The sequence below is a fragment of the Lissotriton vulgaris genome, chromosome 6 (assembly GCF_964263255.1).
Source record: "Lissotriton vulgaris chromosome 6, aLisVul1.2, whole genome shotgun sequence".
In the NCBI taxonomy this organism is placed as follows: Eukaryota; Metazoa; Chordata; class Amphibia; order Caudata; family Salamandridae; genus Lissotriton; species Lissotriton vulgaris.
This window is the reverse complement of record NC_141694.1, coordinates 224,802,328-224,822,764: the sequence shown is the minus strand read 5'-3', so window position 1 is coordinate 224,822,764 and position 20,437 is coordinate 224,802,328. Positions and strand designations below refer to the sequence as shown.

Below are 20,437 nucleotides of genomic sequence, written 5' to 3'. Positions count from 1 at the left end.
TTAATATACGCCAGCACCTATTGCGAGAAGCATGTGGATAGGGCTATCCCCCTTTTCAAGTATATGGACATTATCAGGAAGGGGCAGTTACAGTTTGGAGGTTTCGCAAGGCTGAGCTATGACGAAGAATTAAGGGCGCGGGATAGTGTGAATCCTGACAAGCCATGGAGGGAGATTGACCAGGAGCTTTGGATGCAGTGGATGGCGTTGACGCACTTGTCCGCCTCGACGCACTTGTCCGCCTCGACGCACACGGCGAGTGGTCTGCCGGTACCTTATCTGTCTTTTCCAGCGCGGCCCGCCCAGTCTAGGGCGGGAGGGGTGGTTACCATGGCAGGACACACAGCCTCAGGGGCTAAACCAGGCACTGCCACGACCGGTGCCTGCTGGAGTTACAAGGGTTACTGCTCCCGATACCCCTGTAAGTTCAAGCATGAGTGCTCCAAGTGTGGCGGCCGTCATGCGGTCCACTCAATGCCTCACCCTGGACACGCCTTCGGAACAGTGTCGAAACTCCAGTGCAAAAGGTAGGGGACAGCCTGGCGCTAAGGGCGCCTACTCCGGTTAGGGTGGAGGCAATGGCCCACTGGCTTGCGTGTTACCCTGTTTTGAAATTGCAGTGGGGGTTCACGGAGGGTTTTAGAGTGGGCTACCAAGGACCGAGAGTGCGTAGATGGGCAGACAACCTTAAGTCAGCGAAAGAATTGTCGGAGGTAGTGGCGGCTAAACTACAGAAAGAAGTGTCAGAGGGCAGAGTGGCGGGCCCTTTTTGCGGAATGGCCCTTGGAGCACCTGATTGTTTCACCATTGGGTGTGGTGCCCAAGAAGGAGGAAGGGGAGTTTAGGATGATACATCACTTGTCCTGGCCGGAAGGCCAGCCCGTTAACGATTTCATAGCGGAAGTAGACTCCCGAGTCCTATATGCGTCAGTGGATGATGCTATTCGCCTGGTGTGAATGAACGGGCGGGGGCGGAGATGGCTAAATGTGATATCAAGTCAGCCTTCCGCCTTTTGCCGATTCATCCGGCGGATTTTTCTTTGTTGGGCATGCAGTTTGCAGGGGCCATCTACGTGGACAAGGTGTTGCCCATGGGGTGTGCCATATCCTGTGCACTTTTTTAAGTATTCAGTACATTTTTGAAGTGGGCTTTTACTCAGATTAGTGGGCACCGGGCTGTGACACACTACTTGGATGATTTCCTTTTCTTTGGGAGAGAGCAGTCAGGGGATTGTGGCAGGGTCCTGTCGCATTTCCAGGACATGGCGCAGAGCTTTGGGGTCACTTTGGCGCCCGAGAAGACTGCTGGGCCTAGCTCTTGCTTGACGTTCTTGGGGATTGAGCTTGACTCCATTTTGTGGAGGGCCTGCCTTCCCCGGGCAAAGGTCTCTGAGATCCAGGCATGTCTGTTATGGGCCATTAGAGAAAAGAGGATTGTGCTGCGCGCCGTACAACAGCTCTTGGGGTTCTTGAACTTTGCAAGCCGTGTAGGGCGGGCAGGGTGGACATTTTGCAAGAGACTCGGCATGGCCATGTCGGGAGGAGTGTTGCCACATCACAGGGTCCGGAACTCCATGGTGGTGTGGGCTGACCTGCGGACTTGGTGGACTTTTCTTTCTGACTTCAATGGGGTGTCTCTGGAGTTTGTGGTGAAGCGGACGGTGTGGCAGATCCAGATCTTTTCAGATGCAGCGGGAGCGGCAGGTTTTGGCCTTTTCTGGGATGGCAGATGGTGCGCGGAAGAGTGGCTGGCACACTGGTTACAGCAAGGGCGGAGAATTGCTTTCTTTGAGTTTTTTCCTCTGTTGGTGGCACTGGAGGTGTGGGGAGCGGAATTTCAGAACAGGTCAGTGTTGTTTTATGTGGACAACATGACGGTGGTTGAGTTGGTCAACCGACAGAGGGCAAGAGATTTGAGAGTGTTGCGGCTGTTGAGGGGGTTTATGCTGCGTTGCTTGAAGTTGAATGTGATCTTCCGAGCCAAGCATGTCCCTGGGCGAATAACGAGATTGCGGATGCTTCGTCTCGTTCGCAGTGGCAGCGTTTCCGGAGGTTGGTGCCTGGAGCGGACCAGCACAAGACCAGACTGCTCTGTGGCGGAATCAACAAGAAGGACGTACAGGCTGGCATGGGATGAGTTTGTTTCTTTTATGGGGTGACATCTGGAGGCGGCTGGGGGTGTTCGCTCGGTGATTGAGCAGGGTGTCTTGCAGTTTGTTTTGCACTGTATTGAAAAAGGTTTGTCGGCTGCAACTATTTCAGGAAACTAGGCGGGATTGTCTTTTCATGCTAGTTTGTTTTTTGGCTTTAACCCCATAAAAGATGTAGTCATTGGTAGGATGCTGCGGGGTTGGGGCAGAGAGAAAAAGGGGGGAGAGGTGTTGAGGGAGGCGGTGACATTTAAGTTGCTGGTTCGCATTGTTGATGTGTTACCATTATGTTGTTACAATGGGTTTGAGGTTCGACTGTTCAGATTGTGCATGGTGTGGATGTTTTTTGGGGCCTTTAGGGTTTCGGAGTTGTTGGGGACGAGATCTGGTGGTGGTCGGCGGTTTGAGGAAGTCCGTGTGGATACGGGACAGCTGGGTATTTGGCTGAGCCAGTCTAAGACGGATCAGTTAGGGAGAGGAAAATGGGTTTGGCTGTGTGAGAGTGACTGGGACGGGGTGTGCCCGGTGACTGAGTGGAGGTCGTTTGTGGAACAGGTGCGGTTGTCGGCCGGTGAGATATTTTGCCATGAGTCTGGAGCCAGGGTCACGGCGGGGCAGCTGTTGGCGGTCTTGCGGAAGGCAGTGTGCAGTTTGGGGCTGAATCCAGTGGGGTTTGGGACACACTCGTTTAGAACAGGGGTGGCAACTGCGGCAGCGCGTTTGGGGTGGTCTTGGGATCGGATCCGCCGGATTGGTAGGTGGAGGTCACGTTGTTGAGAGCGGTATGTCAGGAAATAGTTTGCTGTATTTAGGGGTGGAGTGATAGGATGTTGGGAGCATTAATATTACCAGGCTGTGTATTAATACCTTTTTCTTTCGTAGGTTGTGTGGGTGGACCGGGGGCCAAGGCGGTCCCATGGATCGTGGGGCATTCCTTCATGCACTGGGCATCGAGATATGCGGAGCAGCAGGTGTACGGCCGTAACCTGGGACTTAATGGACTCCAACATGAGGTGCACTGGTGGGGAAAAGGGGGGATGCAATGGGGGGCACTTTTGCCCTGGCTCGCGAAGATGGTCCCACAGAGGGGATGCCCGGACTTGTTGATCATCCACCTGGGGGAAAATGACTTGATACAGCTGTCGGGTTTGGCGCTCTTGCAGCTGATGCAGCGTGATCTGGAAGTTATGAAGCTAAGGTTATCTGGGGCTTGCATTGCTTGGACTGAATTCATCCCCCGGAGAGTTTGGAGGGGTGCCAATAAGCATGGGGCAGTTGAAAAAGCTCGGAGGAAATTGAACAGGGCGATGAGGGTTTTCTGTGAGGCAAAGGACATTAAGGTTATCTCCCATCCAGGACTACGACTCGAAGAAAGGTTGCTCTCTAGGGACGACGGTGTGCATCTTTCGACGCTTGGGAATGCGTATTATATGATGGAAGTGCGTGACGTAGTGAGCAAGTTGTGGAATGAAGCGATCTGGTGCCGTAGGGATGTGTGATTAGGGGGAGGCGAAAGATGCACAGTGACACCTGGGGTAGGGGGCAGGTAACCGCCCTAAAGGGTGTTCCCTGGTTGGCAGTATTTGGGAGGGGTGGGGGAGTCACTAGCAGGTGCACCCACCTCTCGTGGGGGGGAGGAGTGAATGATGGAAGGGGCGACTGGTAGCAGGAGAGTAGTGCCAGGATGCGAAGAGAGATTGGAGGTAAGGTTGAAGAACGGAAGGTGGAATGAAAGGAGAGTATGAGGATGATTTTTGGCGTGGGGGGGGGGGATTTAGTTGTGGTTTATGTTGTGCAGCCTGGTCCTAATAAATGGCCTTTTACACTTAACAACAGTGTGGCCTGATTATTGCGCGATGGAGGGCCCCGGGGGAAGCGAAGACGCAGTCTAGTCTTCCCCGGGGTCTTTCGCGCGGGGCTGGGGTTGGGTGCGTGGTTGGGGGGTGGGTATAAGAATGCAGGGGGAGGAAGGCGACTTCCTCTTCCTGCATTCTGGCATTGCTGGGTGGGATAGTTTTTCTGTGGCCACCCACCCACCCTACAGTTTTTTGGGGTTTGGGGGTAGGGTTGGCAAAGCGTGCCAGTTTAGGACAGGCTGCGGGTTGGCGGTATTTGGGAGGGGTGGGGGAGTCACTAGCGGGCGCACCCACCTCTCGTGGGGGGGGGGGGAGTGAATGATGAAAGGGGCGACTGGTGGCAGGAGAGTAGTACCAGGATTCGAAGAGAGATTGGAGGTAAGGTTGAAGAACGGAAGGTGGAATGAAAGGAGAGTATGAGGATGGAGTTTTGGCGTGGGGGGGGGGGGGAGATTTAGTTGTTGTTGATTATTGTTGTGGTTTATGTTGTGCAGCCTGGTCCTAATAAATGGCCTTTTACGCTTAACAACAGTGTGGCCTGATTATTGCGCGATGTGTGTGCGTCGTCGAGACCCTGCCGGCCGCCCACCACAGGTAACGGTAAGACATAAACTTACCTAGGGCATCGCTGCTAAACACTGCAACTAGTGATGCCAAATTTCCAATATGCCATCATAATCATTGCCTGCCGGGCCCTGGCTTTGCCTAAGTCCTAGTTGCCCAAAAAACCAACACCGGGTTTTTTTGGGAGAGTGGTGGGGTAGGGGGCGGGCGGCGGGCCCTGACTCATCGGAATTACAAGGGTACATAGTAAACCCTTTGTTCTGCGTCCGAGGTCCTTTCCGAGCCCTGAAGCGCGGGACTCACAGTTCTGCAAAGTGTCGCACAATCTGCAGGTTTGAGGCTCGGGCCTGCCCACACTTCATCCTACTGTGACTACCCTAAGCGCTCCCTCACGACCCCCCGTGGCTCCATCGACACCAGTGACCAAACCGCAAAGCTCCTTTTTCAATCTTGCGTCGGGCTTCATAGCACAAGAGAGAGATAGTCATGATTGATCCGGACAAGAAGCGGAAGCTGTGAGCGATACCAGAGAGTCAGGCACGTGGTCTATGTTTATGTTTTGTTTTATTGTAGAGCTCAATTATCACTCCATGGGGTATCTTGCCGCTAAAAACGGGTCTAATATGGACTCATGCTTCAAGTACTGAGTACCGATCGTTAAGCAACAGGGAAAAGTCAGGTCTTTAGAAGGCTCCTGCAACACATGACCCTTGACTCCTCCTTGAGAAAACCCGGAAGCAGGATCCGCTTCTGGTCGCTGTAACAGGAAAAGCCTGTCAGTGGCGAAACTTACAGCCAGAATCATGAAATCCGAATTCTGCGATTTTTAAATTGCGATTAACAGCGAATTTAGAAATTGCAGATCGGCATTCATCAAAATTACCGAGGAAAAAAAAGCGATTCGCACGCGGCCGCAAAAAGCGTTAGCGATTTACTAAAATCACAGAATAATCGCTATTTCCGTCAACATCCGTGTAGGAATTGCGATATCGCTAATTGCGATATCGCTAATTGCGAGATCGCTAAATGCGATCTCGCAAAATCGCGAGATCGGAAAAAAGGGAAGTCTCATTTCGAGCACAGTGATGACATCACAACCAGGAAGCAGCCAGGTCCCACCCCCATTCAGAACAGTGAGGCTGATCTCGAGTCTGCAACTTACTGAGCTCCTACCAGGATACCTGCAAACTTGCAAATCCTCAACTAATCTTACTGCAGCAATGGCAGAGGAGGCTGTACCAGGGCCCAGCGACACCGGGCGCAAGAGGAGGATCAAATTCTCCGAACAGGAGTTGGAGCACCTCATTGATGGGTTGGTTGATAACCACCCAAAACTTTTTGGGAAAGACTCCAGGAGGGTGCCTGAGCCGGAGAAACGCCGTATCTGGCCTGGGATAGCGGCTAAAGTCAACTCTGTGTGCGTGGCACACAGGTCGCTGGAGGAGCTGAAGAAGAGGTGGTACGACCTCCGAGGTCGTGCCAAGGAGAGGCTGGCAGAGAGGCTGGGCGAGACCCTGGCGACTGGTGGGGGAGAACCTACAGTCCCTCCCAACACCCCCATGGAGGACCGCTTGGAGGATACCTTAGAGCCAGAGGCGTGCATTGGGGTCATCAGACTGGACTCATCCCGCCCCACCCAAGAAAGCCAAGGTAAGTGGCATGCGACTGCGACCCTGTCCCCTATCAATGGCCATGACCCTATAGCCTCCCATAATCTTCCTAAGTCATCCCATCCATGCACATTAGGTAATGCCCAAAAGCATTGTGGGACATGTAGTCTGCCCACAATGTACAAGTACCCCAATGCAGCCAGACATGTCCCAAAGTACGCAATGCCACAGCCAGTCAGGGAAAGTCATCCAGTATGCATGTAGCAACTGCACGTGTGACAGATACATGCAACTAATGAACGTCCACTTCCCCTCACAGGTGGCGCTGACCACAGCAGCGACAGTGACAGGCTGCTCATTGACAAGCAACCAGAGGATGCCGAGGAGGTGCCAACAGCGACACATCCTGCACCAACATGTGCACCACCTACCCCCGCAGCTAGGGCAACACCATCTGCGCCACCACCATCAGGCGGAGCACCTACCCCCGCAGCCAGGGCAAGACCATCTGCGCTAGCACCATCAGGCGCAGCACCTCTGACTACCTCAACTCCACCACCAGCTGGACCCTCTACATCTGGTGCAGCGACTGCGGCGACAGTGCGCACACCAACTGTGGCCAGCCAGCAGAGCAGGCATGGCAGGGCCTGCAGCGGCAGGAGGGGGATGGATGTGCGCGTGCCAGGCTTGAGCATTGAGCGCCGGATGCTACGCATACACCAACTGCAGGCACGACGGCAAGGGGTGATCCAAATGCAGCTCGATAACATTGGCCGCAATGTGGCAAATGTGGCCGACAGGATGGACCGCATGACGGCAGCCATGGAGGCCAACACTGCTGCTCTCATATCGCAGCGCAACACCGCCCGCCGCCGCCACCGACAGCTACTGCCGCGGCTGTCAGCCTACACCCGCTCTAACTATGTTATAGGGAATGCCACCTCCCAGCTCTCGCGACGGTCCCTGGCGCAGCAGCAGCAGTTGATCCAATGCTGTGAGGATGTGGCCAGAGTGTTGGAGCAGGTCACCACTGTACTGGCACTCCATCCCACTGGGCCAGGCACAATGGGGGGGGGATGATACCAGCGAGGGCACCTCCAGTGTCAGCAGCCTGCCTGCCTCACATGTTGCCGTGTTACGCTGCAGCACCAGGCCCACTGCAGGGTCACGTGCCGTGGCAGAGGAAGAGCCGGAGAGGCGATTGGGTGCTGCGCGCCGGAGGCGCACTTGAGTTTCATGTACATTTGCTGGGACATGCTGATGTTACAAGCCTGTCCTGTTTTATGTTTGCAGCAGTATGGGGCAATACTGCTTGCATAGAAAGGATAGAAACTTAACACTATTATTGTGAATTCAACAATAATATTTATTCTTGCATCATACATCGGCCTCCTGTCATTATTTCCATTTGCGTGCAATTGTGAATTGTTGGCTGAGGGGAGTGGGAGCACTAGAAACTGTTCATTGTGATGTGGTTGCGGCGTCTGTGGCCTTCAGCTGGGTTCTCCCCGCGTGCATGACGCACATGTGCAGGTGGCCGGTCGTCCCCTTCCGACTCACTGCCAGAGATGTCTACAGGTATCCGGCGCTTGGTAGCAATGTTGTGTAGTATTGCACACACAGCCACAATGCGGCAGCACACATCAGGACTGTAGTACATGGCCCCACCAGTCTTGTGCAGTATGCGGAATCTGCTCTTCAGTAGCCCAAATGTCCTCTCAATGCAATTCCTTGTGCGTATGTGTGCTACATTGTAACGCCGTTGTTGTGGTGTAGCAGGGTTGAGGTATGGGGTGAGGAGGTATTCACGGAGGGCGTAGCCACTGTCACCTGAATGAGAGGAGCAGAGGGTGAGTGCCTGTGCAGCGCAGCTACTTCATCGCAGTGTGACATTGTGGGCAAAGTGTACTTACCAAGTAGTTGTCCTTCCCCAAAGTCTCCCCTGGCCAGTCGTGTGTGGAGGCCGCAGTGCCAGAATATGAATGTGTCATGTGTACTCCCCGGGTACTGTGCCACTATGTCCGTGATGTATGTCTTAGCATTGCAGACCATCTGGATGTTGAGGGAGTGGTAGGACTTGCGATTGCGGTACATGTACTCCGTTGCAGCTGGTGGGCAGATGTGGATGTGGGTACAGTCAATGCATCCTATCACATGTGGGAAATTGCGCAACATTGTAGAATTGATGCTTGGTCTCATCCAAATCCTGTTAGCTGGTGGGAAATTTGATGTGGTGGTGTAGCTGGGTCAGCATTGCGTCAAGGAAACTCCCTAGGCAGCGGGACATGGTGGGCTGGGATATCCCCCCAGCAGCCGCAACTATCCCCTGGAAGCTCCCGGAGGCCAGGAGGGGCAGGCTACACAATACCTGGACATGTGTTGGCACGGCTTTGGTCCGCCTTGTTGGGTGCTGCATCAGGGGGTCAAGGTCATGAATTAGCTTGATGATCATTGCCCCATTCAGGCGGTACTTTGCGTATATTTGCTCTCTGGTTTGGCCCAGCAGGGTGACCCGCTGGCGGAATATCCTGTCCTGGATTCTGCGTCTCCTCCATGCTGCTCGCTGTAGCCTTCGCCGCCTGACCACCATGTACAGTCCTGGCATTCTGACACTCCTTATGCTGATGCTGCTTCTCCTTAAGTGTGTTTGGTCAGGCCTGCACCAGTTACTGATTGGCCAACGGTTTTTTCGATTTTTTTTTTTTAAATGGCTTTGATGGTTACCACCTACTTTGGGTTGTCCTTAAATTGCGCCTCGCAAACAGTGATTTTGTTTTTTTTCGCTAATTGCGATTTTTCATGAATACCGATTGCGATTGTATTGTGAAATCGCTATTATTTTCGCAGATTCCGTGATTTCTCGCTAATTCCGATTCGCTAATGGTCTACTGCAGGGATTCTGCGATTATTTTTGCGATTTCGCTATTCTGTGTTTGCGATTTCGCTATTTTCGTGGTGAATACCGATTTGGGAAATGGCGCCCGCATTAGCATTTTCGCAGCTATTGCGAACGCAATTTTGCTTCACGAATCAGGCTGTTAGGACCCACCAATGTGATGGGAAAGCGCTAAACACATTCTGGAAGCATAACATAACATAAAATTCTAATGCATCTTTCTTAATAGCACATTTGTTTAATTTGATGTTCGGACCATTTGTGCAGTGTCTAGTAAGAAACGCCTGAAGTCATATATGGCAATTTTACATAAGAATCAGCTACAAAATGAAGATCGCGTTGGCATTCCCCTAAAACCGGATTCTGCTATTTAGGACTAATTATACATGAAAGCACGAAGTTATAATTGAAGCAGAAATCAAGCAGCACTTTTTATCCAAGACTAATCAAGCTAATTATGGTACTGTAACTGTAGCAGTCAACGAGCGTTGCTGCAGTTAATGGCCTTCTCAACTGTGTATTTTACATCTTTTCCAGAGTACATCTTAAGGGCAATGATTTAAAGTTAAAGGTCGTGATTTAAAGTGATAACGAGCACGCAACACTGGCATCAGCCAATCACTGAATCACAGTCTTTGGTGTAGATTAGCTCGTCCGTGGTCCTGGTACACCAGGCCGCGCCACCCTGCAAGTATGTCTGAATGTGAGGGGCTCTCACGCTGGCAGCCTGTTGGGTCACATGCTCGCCCCACTGTTCTGATGACTGAGACTCATGAGCACTAGTGAAAAACCAAGCATTGGCAAAGCAGCAGGTCTCGCCTATGCGAGATCAATTGGCTTTGTTAGTGTTTTATTTTTTGTATGGTATGATATGGCTTGTCATTCATTGTACAGTATTGTATGGTCTATCATTGTATAGCATAGTATGTTATGGCATGGTGTGGCTTGCCTTATGGTATGGACTGTTGTATGGCATGGCATGGTATGGTTTGTTATGGTATGGTATAGTATGGTATGGTATGGCCTGTCATTGTAGGGCAGAGGTCTTCAATCTGTGGGGCGCGACCCCCACGGGGGTCGTGGCGTTCTTGAAAGGGGGTCGCAGATTCTGTCAGGCTCATGCAATTCCTGGCGTTGGGCTGATCTTCATGGTGGAGGCCTAATTCACACCGAGGTGTGAAAAACATCAAAGGCTCATTAACAAGTAAAAGGTCTTTTAAAGACCTGTCAAGTACTCGGGTGTGGCTGTGTGTGTGTCCCTGAAACGGTTTCAGCCGGGCTCACACACACGAGCTGGGGGAGGGGGGAAAGTGGGTGGGGAGTGGGGTCTGGGGGAGCAGGCTGTAGTGTAGCCCTTTGAGTATAATGGATGTTGCGCACCTCAGAGATGCCCTCCCATGAGCGGGAAAGAAGGAAGACGACACAGAGATACTGACCCCCCCCTCCTACCCCCCATGAGAGAGTCACAGAAAAGGTGGGTGGATGTATGATGGGTGGATGGATGGATGTAAGGATGAAGGATGGATATGTGAAAAGGTGGGTGGATGAATGATGAGTGGATGGATGAAAGGATGGATGGATGGATGAAAGGGTGGATGGATGGATGAAAGGGTGGATGGATGGATGAAAGGATGGATGGATGGATGAAAGGATGGATGGATGGAAGGATGAAAGGATGGAAGGATGGAAGGGTAGATGGATGAAGGATGTATGGATGGATAAAAGGTTGCATGGATGAATGATGAATGGATGGATGTGTAAAAAGATGGGTGGATGAATGATGGGTGAATGGATGAATAAAAGGGTGGATGGATGTATGGATAAAAGGGTGAATAGGTGAAGGATAGATGGATGAAGGATAAATGTAAGGATGAAAGGGTGGATGGATGAAGGGTGGATGAATGAATGAAAGGGTGGATGGATGGAAGGATGAAAGGGTGGACGGATGAAGGATGGATGGAAGGGTTGGTGGATGTATGGATGGATAAAAAGTTGTATGGATGAATGATGCATGGATGGATGTGTGAAAAGGTGGGGGGATGAATGATGGTTGGATGGATGAAAGGGTGGACGGCTAAAGGATGGATGGATGGATGGAAGGATGAATGGGTGGATGAAGGATGGATGTATGGATGGATAAAAGGTTGCATGGATGAATGATGCATGGATGGATGTGTGAAAAGGTGGGGGGATGAATGATAGGTGGATGGATGGATGAAAGGGTGGGTGGATGGATGGATGGATGAAAGGGTGGATGGATGAAGGATAGATGTATGGATGGGAGGATGAAAGGGTGGATGGATGTATGGATGGATAAAAGGTTGCATGGATGAATGATGGATGGATGTGTGAAAAGGTGGGTGGATTAATGATGGGTGAATGGATGAAAGGGTGGACGGCTAAAGGATGGATGGATGGAAGGAAGGATGAAAGGGTGGATGAAGGATGGATGCATGGATGGATGTGTGAAAAGGTGGGGGGATGAATGATGGGTGGATGGATGGATGAAAGGGTGGGTGGGTGGATGGATGGATGGATGAAAGGGTGGATGGATGAAGGATAGATGTATGGATGGGAGGATGAAAGGGTGGATGGATGTATGGATGGATAAAAGGTTGCATGGATGAATGATGGATGGATGTGTGAAAAGGTGGGTGGATTAATGATGGGTGAATGGATGGAAGGGTGGATGGGTAAAGGATAGATGTATGGATGGAAGGATGGAAAGATGACAGGGTGGAAGGATGAAGGATGAATGTATGGATGGAAGGATGAAAGGGTGGATGGATGAAGGATAGATGTATGGATGTAAGGATGAAAGGGTGGATGAATGGATGAAAGGGTGGATGGATGGAAGGATTAAAGGGTGGACGGATGAAGGATGGATGGGAGGATGAAAGGGTGGATGGATGTATGGCAGGATAAAAGGTTGCATGGATGAATGATGGATGGATGTGTGAAAAGGTGGGTGGATGAATGATGGGTGGATGGATGGAAGGGTGGATGGGTAAAGGATGGATGTATGGATGGAAGGATGAAAGGGTGGATGGTTGAAGGATGGATGGTTGTATGAATGGAAGGATGGATGTAAGGATGGATGTAAGGATGAAAGGATGGATGGATGTGTGAAAGTGTGGGTGGATGAATGATGGATGGATGTGATGAGGTCTAACAGGCGTATTTATGGTTGTCAAAAGTTGATGATGAGGAGTACCAGTTTCTAGAAACTTTTGTCGGAAGGGGGTCCTTACACCTAAAAAGGTTTTACAAGGGGGTCTCGTCATCAAAAAGTTTGAAGACCTCTGTTGTAGGGTATGGTATGACTGCCATTGTATAGTATGGTATGGTATGGCATAGCCTGTCATTCTATGGTATGGGCTGTCATTGTATAGTATAGTATAGTAATGTATGGTATGGTATATTTGGTGTTTTGCTGTTGATTTGAATGTGTTGTTATAATTGTGTGGCTTTAGCTGAGACAATAGAGGCCATTTAAATAACTGAGATACCAGAAAAATTGTAGAAATGCATAATTTACTTAATATTACATGTAGTACACAAACAAATGGCAAATCTCTCAATATGTACTTTCCGGTACCAGTCACACATGGAGGACTTACAACGTGAAAAGAGGAATAAGCAAGTTTGAATGAGCTGCGGTCTGTTTGTACAGCTCACACCGTATTATTAATCGCCTCTTGGCACTTGCATAGTAGGTGTTGTATTTATTCAATGCAATGACGCTCCTGTTATTTCTCTTGGAAAGATGAAAGACTGAATCAGCAGAGGTTCAAAGGTGGTCCTACAGACAGAGTTCAAACCACTGAGCTACTACTCTAAGTATCTATCACTATCAATGTCTATGATATCCTGCGCTCAGTGCACACACCTCTTGTCTTACAGTTATTGTGAGGCACCAGGTGGCCCCTGCGCCCTTGTGGGAGGTCCGCCTCCTCTCTTTCCTACAGCATCACATTCACAGAAAGTATGTCAAGGTGTGATTCTGTGTATAACAAGTCAAGCATAAGTTACACCCTTGAACTTTGACCAACACTGCGTCCTTGAGAAGATAGCTCAACCTTTTGAAGTAGATCCACTGAATAGTAACACCTAGTATTTAGAGTGCTTTAAAGAGACAAATTCCACAGTTAGCAAGCACTATAAAAACAAGTAATCACCTTTTATGGTTCTTATATTTAAACCAGTCATATAATATCACACTATTGTCTAGATAATTGCATAAAAAAACACAAGGAGATGTCATTCTTTAGCTCATTTTGCCACCCCAGTTCAGCATAGCTATATGCAAATCCTTCTTGACCCTACGCCTCATGGGGACTGTCCAGACTGAACTACCAAGCCATGTCTTCTCTGGACCCGAATCAAGCATCCTGGGACCGGTTTCAGGCTAACAGCCCTCATCAGCCAGGCTAGCTTGAATCCAGTGGCAAAGTGAGCAAGGGACCCACGTCTGGGCATACCCTTCCAACTTAGGGCGAACAAAGCAAACACAAGGAGATGATGGACGGATTGCTGAAACTTTTCAAACACTCACCCCCAGTCATTGATCTGGGTTGAATCGATCATCATTCTTTAGCTCACTTTGCCACCCCAGTTCAGACATAGCTAAATGTTCTGCATTCTGTCCATCAATTGTACTTTTTGCATTTTTTAGATAATTGTATAGGCTCAGATGTTATTCACTTGTTTGCTTCAGAGTCAGCAGGCTCACTTGCTGAAATTAGATCAGGTAATACATCTGACTTTCAGCCTTGCAAGTTGAGCATGTGGGTGGAGCCAGTGGAATAAGTAGGTGGAGCCTGGGAACATGGGTGTGGCCTCTGACAAACATTTAAGCACCGGGACTTCATATTTCACAAGCACTGCTCAACACCCAAAAACAGTGGGTTACTCAAGCAATGCAGACATTTATCACCAGAGGCTTGACTTTTGTAACAAGCAGTGGCAACATCTATCAATCAATCAATCAGGGGGATTGTAAGTTCACTACTCACCCATGAGGGTTTCAAGGCGCAGGGAGGGGGAGGGTTCAGCAGATCTGTTTTAGCCGAAGAGCTAGGTCTTGAGGGTCTTCCTGATGGTGCTTAGGGAGGGTGTCTGATGTCCGCCGGGAGCTCGTTCCAGGTCTTGGCCGCAATGTGAGAGAAGGATCTTCCGCCTGCCCTGTCTCTGTGGATGCGCGGGGTTTCGGCAAATGCGAGGTTGGAGGATTGGAGGTTTCTTTGGGGTACGTGGAAGTTTATTCTGTTGTTGAGGTCTTTGGGTCCGGTGTTGTGTAGGCATTTGTAGGCGTGGATGAGGATTTTAAAGGAGACTTTTCTCCACGGGGAGCCAGTGGAGCCTTCGAAAATGTTGGCTGATGTGTTCGTGCCTGAGTATGCCCAGGACGAGTCTTTCGGTGTTCTGTATTGTCTGGAGTTTGTGGAGTAGGGATTTGTTTATGCCAGCGTAGAGTGCGTTCTATAGGTTTGGCTAAAACGTGTGAACTCAAGCAGCACAAGTATTCACAAATGTACACTTGCTTTGTTTGAACGGGTTAGCACTTTAAAGCCTTGCCTATTGGCATTGCCATCACTTGTTTTGTTCTGTGCTTCGCTGTGTGAGGAATTGTAAGCTATGCTTCAAACTTTAATAAATATACTATCGCCTTTAATAAATATACTAAAATAAAAATTCTACAAACAAAAAAACACATCACTGCTTTAAACTGCAACTGCTGGAAAATGTAACCATCTGTGAAATAACGAGTAAAAGGCAGTGGCAGAAGAGGAATGCCACAAAGTTCCTTTCGGTGTATTGTATAGTATTTTGTGTACTGTGGGTTGTGTGCAGTGGAAACATTGGCATCTTGGCAAAGAGCTACAATTGCCTGCAGCAAGTCTCTAAAATGGATGCCAGAGGAACAACACCTCAATGCCTGACAACCCTTCTGTACTCGTTTCTCGAAAATCATGTGCCATGAAATGTTGGTGACGTAGTGCGGCATTGGAATTACCAATAAATGAGTACTAATATTAACTTTTAAAAATAAGAAGATGGACGCACTCTATAGTTCATCAACTAATCCATAAATTAGTTTTATTAGATTATTTTAAAAACAAGCAAAAATGCATAGAAAAAAGGCAGTAGACACATAAACATTAAAAGATTAAAAGAGAGCCTATAACAATAACAGATCTCAAAAATGTTATAAACTACGCAAGTGTATTGCATTTTTAAGACACACCCAACAGAATAACACACCAGGGGGCTAGGCAGCATGCGCAAAAAACAAAGGGGAGGATTGTACTGATACAAACTGTGCGATTTAAGAACTGGCAATAGAAATTTGCTTATAAAAAGCATATAATATTTCCTGAAAAAGAAAAAGTGCGTCAGAGTCTGGGTACAGACCTCGTCACAAGGACAGGTTAAGATAGAAGCTAAACCGTATTGACCGAGAGGAAAATAGACAGGTCGGGTCTACTCAGGACTTCTGTTATATCCTTAGTATATGTCAGCCATGGAATTGCAAGGCCCGATCAGATGCTAGACAGCCATCAATGGCCTCATGATTGACATGAGCCTGCTTAATTCCCCATAGCAAGTTTGATGCGATCCTCAACATGTCCCTGCTCATCATGTGTGTAGGAGTGCGTGCTTGATAGCGGGAGTCCTAGCAGTCGCCTACAGAAGCGATTTTCTTTCTGCTGTAGTTTTGGGCTATCTCTAATGCCCTAAATGGCTGCCCCATAAATAATACCTGGAACACACTTACGTGTTTAAATTTGTGTGATCGGTAGCACAGGTTTATTTCCCTCCTTTCTAGCAAACTCAAAAGTATGCAAAGAAGCATGTGCTGGATGAGAATACAGGCAGACTTGGGGTTTCCCAAATGAAAGGTGTGCAGTGGCCACCACCCCATTCCGTTACAGTGCGGTGCGGGCACCCTTCTGGCTTCCACACTCACAGTGGGAAATGGAAGGGAATATCTCTGCAGTACACAGCCTGCTGTCCCTCATTGTACATGAACACACACAGAGAGAGAGAGAGAGAGAGAGGGAGACCCTGGCTGCAGCGCTGTAACTGCTCTGCTCACCCCTAGGGTAGCATGGGAGCCGTGGCCGCCAGTCCCCTTGGAAAGTTGGTTTCTTTGTCTTATAGGCTAAATGTCATCCTCAGAGAGCTCCTTTCCACCGATGAAGTGTTTCCCCTGATTATTTTATTGGCATGTCGCCACCTGTAAGGAGCCACGCAAGGCCTCCTGCTATGTCTTCTTCTTGATAACGCAAGTCCTTATCTGACTTCAGGTCATTTCTAACCTGCGCACAGAGTTATCTGTGGTGGCCGATAGTTTTCAGCCCTCCTTGAGTGGCACCTGGGGCCGCCGCATAGTCCAGCTACATGGGCTGACCAAGGGACCCTCCACGCCTTTACCAAGGCCAGAGTCGACCAGTGGGGAGACACTGGCCTGATTCTTCACTAACCTGCAACGCACCTGAAGCCTCCAGAGTGATGCCTGCTGGATTCCTTCAGTACCAGTGGTAACTGTGTCATTGTAGACAGGTTTAGGCTGATTTGTCTTACGGTGGGAATTGAACCTTCCCTCCCAGAAGGTAAGTACTGCCATGGGAATCTTATTGGCCATTCATAAGTATACACCTGTACAGTAAGACATTCATGCTGTATTAGTTATTAAAAATAACATTTCAAAGCCAGCATTACCAGTCGTAAACTGAGAAGCGGTGGGATCTGATGGGAGGTCAAGCATAGCTTTAGCACCTGAAGATGGGGCAAGCCACAGCTGATGCAGGTGAATGAACAGCTAGAAATTGCTGAGATCGATACAATCTGTCGTCACATGGACAAATATTTTAAGGATATGTACCAAAAACAAATGTGTCAGATATCACTAATAAATAAATAGTTTACCAAATCTGATTGCTGAGAATTCTGTCTTCCTCTCAACACTTTAATCTACAGTCAGTAACAACTGAGATACTCGCCTTGTGTGTTTTAAACTTGGTACACAGGCCCACCATTTGAGATGAAATGTATCCTTGTGTTTCTGCAGAGACAATGTTGGCAGCTTTCTTTGACACTCCAGGTGGCCCAGAAAATCTGTACGTCAAAGAAGTCCCCAAACCCAAACTTAAAGAAGGTGAAATCCTGATCAAGGTGCATGCCAGTGCCCTCAACAGAGCAGACCTACTCCAGGTAGAGTTATTATTCTAAAGCTACACTGTGCTCTGTATATGGCTGTTAATTAGTAATGCTACTGTGTGTTTTTACTGGTAAATTACTCTGCTCCCTCACCTCCTACTAAAATCCAGTTGTTTTCTTTTTGGGCCGATAAAAGTGATATTAGCTTTAGAAAGCAAACAGTTCCCTTAATTTAAGAGTACTGTTCAAATATCAGATATTTGTTTTGGACTGTGTTTCCCTACAAATAAAGGGAATAATACCTTATTAGAATTGGCGTGGCTGAGAGAATCAGAAGTTATACATTAAGCTGTCTTCACTCTGAAACAACCTCTCTCTATTGATTTTCTTATAAAATGCCTTCTGCTAGAGCAAGAACTCGAAGTCTTGTGAATAAATATGCATCTTGCATTCCAAATTGTTCTTGCTAATGCACGATACAATACAACACTATTGCGCCCCAGTAGAAAATGTATAGAATTTACCACCATAGTCATGAGAACGTTATTCTACAGCCCCACACCACCCTTCCCCACCGAGTGATATAGCTGTGAGGCCTGTCAAAGATGTAGCAGGAGACAGCCTCATGCTCGGTTTGTGACGCCATTTTATATCTTTATTTAAATACTTATATATAGTTTTCCATATTTGATAAAACAAGATTACAACAGCTCAACATAGTGACTCAGCATAATACGATAACATTTTAATGCCATGAATCCATTACTGCAACAGTCAAGAGCATGTTTGGCATGTCTACCCTATATCTTAAGGTTTTTTTCACATCCCAACTAACCCATTCTCCAACTGAAATGATGGCATTACCTTGTAATTTGCCCACATTTATGGGATCAAGTACTTCCTTATGGCCACTTTCTAGTAACGAAGTCCACGCAGGTAGGATGTAGATTAAGTAGATTTATGAAGTTACATGTAGAGTAGTTCTAGTACAGCAAGTTGATAAGTTCTTGTGAAGCAGCCCCACCAGGAGCAGCCTGCCTGCTGCCCAGCTCATTCTCAACTGCCCACGTCGCCTCACAGGTACCCAACATTCCAGTTCGGTTGGTTTTACTTTAATCCTCAAATGTGGTTTTGTGGTCTGAGCACACGCCTTATGAAAGAATGTGCGGCAAAATTAAATAACAAATATATAGTTTCATTGAAACGTTCTGCTTTGTGCAAAACAAGTGCAGTTTCAAGCTTAGCCAGATATATACAAAGTACAGTGAGGGCAAATGGCGAATCACTTTTACAAAGATTTTAGTGGATGCATTGAAAGGATGAAGCGATTTTGAAAGTGAGGTTTTATTACATGACAGCACAAACATTTGTAAGGGGAATGGACATGTGCCTGTAGAAACATGCCAATCAAGCAACCAATCAATCAGAGTCTTAAAAAGCGCGACTACTCGCCCGTAAGAGTTTCAAGGCACTTGGTGGGGGGAGCCAGCAGTTGTAAGTGGATTAATGTGTATTATGTTTTGTTTGAGTGACTGTATATGAAAGGTTAAGTTACAAAAACTAAATGTGTGCCAAACATGTGCATTCTTTACAGAGGCAGGGGAAGTATCCGCCACCAGTAGGAGCCAGTGAACTCTTGGGGCTCGAAGCTGCTGGCACTGTGGCTGGATCTGGGCCTGGCTGTGAGGGGCGATGGAAGAGCGGAGATAGGGTCATGGCACTGATGGCCGGAGGTGGCAATGCAGAGTATGCTGCAGTGCAAGAGGGGTATGTGATGCCTATCCCAGCAGGCCTCACTTATGCTCAGGCTGCTTCCATCCCTGAAGGATGGCTTACTGCCTACCAACTGCTGCACTTTGTAGGTAAGATACAAGACCATCCAGGAAATTGCACCTGTTTACTGTTTGTATGTATGTCTGTCTATCTATCTATCTATCTATCTATCTATCTATCTATCAGCACAACACATACCCATGTTATGTGTACCATACTTCCGAGAGAGTTAAATTGGCATATTCACCCAGTTGTCAAACTGTTGTAGTTAAACATATCCAGTGTCCACAGAGGTCTGCTATTGATCTACAAGCTACTGAGTCATTGGTTTCCAGATATATTTAGGTCTTAAAGTATTCAGTAGGAGGGTTTCATATATATTTCTCCATTGAGTCCCCAGTCCTCCTTCACCCTAAGCAACACGGAGTCTCCCTTCTGGTTTCAAACCACAATCCACCTAAGTTGAATTATCAGTGATTGAATAACTCAGTGTAAACATGTACCTCCCTCATTTTATATTTATAACAGTCAAAGATCCCTTATGGAAAGTGCTTTGGTGCCCCTTGGTATAGGCCAGGGGTCTCCATTCTTTTCTGTAATGAGAGCTACTTATGTTCAGTGAAACTCATCGAGAACTACTAATGTTATTAGTGTTGTAATAGTGACCACGTCAGATAAGATTACATTAGTGGCCATCAATTGCAAGGTTACTACCAACAATCAAACTCAGTGCATCAGGCATGGTTTCCAGCACTAATGTTCAAAAGGCTTTGTCAATATGGGACGCCTCTACATGAGTAATACATATAGGCCAAAGCTGTAATGCCTCTGGTACCAAGGTAATAACATTTGAAAAAAGTCTCCCAATGCCACTAAAGTAATCCCGCAAATATCAGCTTTAAATATATTTTGGAAATTCATCAATTTTTCTTCAAATATCAGCATATGAGTTCTCAAAATAAACACATTTTCGTCTTGAATAAACCCTCTTGATGTTGTTATATGTATATTGATTGTACCAAGCCAAAGCTTCTGATTTAGTAAGCTGGGCTCCATACATGAGAGCTACTTGCAGGTAGCAGGAAGGCTACCAGTGGCTCACGAGCTACTCCGTTGGAGAAGCCTTGTTTATGCTCATTTTGAATAAACATATATAAAGAAAATGGTCCTAGACACAATTTTATAAAAGACAATACAAATGATATGAGTATTACTTATTCATAGTCAACAAAAAGTCAGACTTAATCTGCACAAACAAACAACCGGAGATGTATTCTTAGCTAATTCAGCTGGAAAAGCAATGAACCCAACACAACAGTATCAAGACAAATTATACTGTAGTTTATTTACATATTCATAAAAATTGTTTCAACAAGAGGAAAAAAGGAAAGTTGGTGCTCAAGTGATGAGAAGAAAAAGGTTGTA

General features: G+C 47.8%; 1 protein-coding gene across 2 annotated transcripts in view; it reads left to right on the top strand.

Moving 5' to 3' along the window:
• Positions 1 to 20,437, top strand: part of TP53I3 (tumor protein p53 inducible protein 3) — a 121,982-nt gene that overhangs the window by 61,510 nt on the left and 40,035 nt on the right. For both annotated transcript variants that reach the window (XM_086926269.1, XM_086926270.1), the window contains 2 exons: positions 17,151 to 17,293; positions 18,834 to 19,101. In XM_086926269.1, coding sequence (XP_086782395.1) covers positions 17,151 to 17,293; positions 18,834 to 19,101 — 411 coding nt within the window. The remainder of the gene's footprint in view (positions 1 to 17,150; positions 17,294 to 18,833; positions 19,102 to 20,437) is intronic.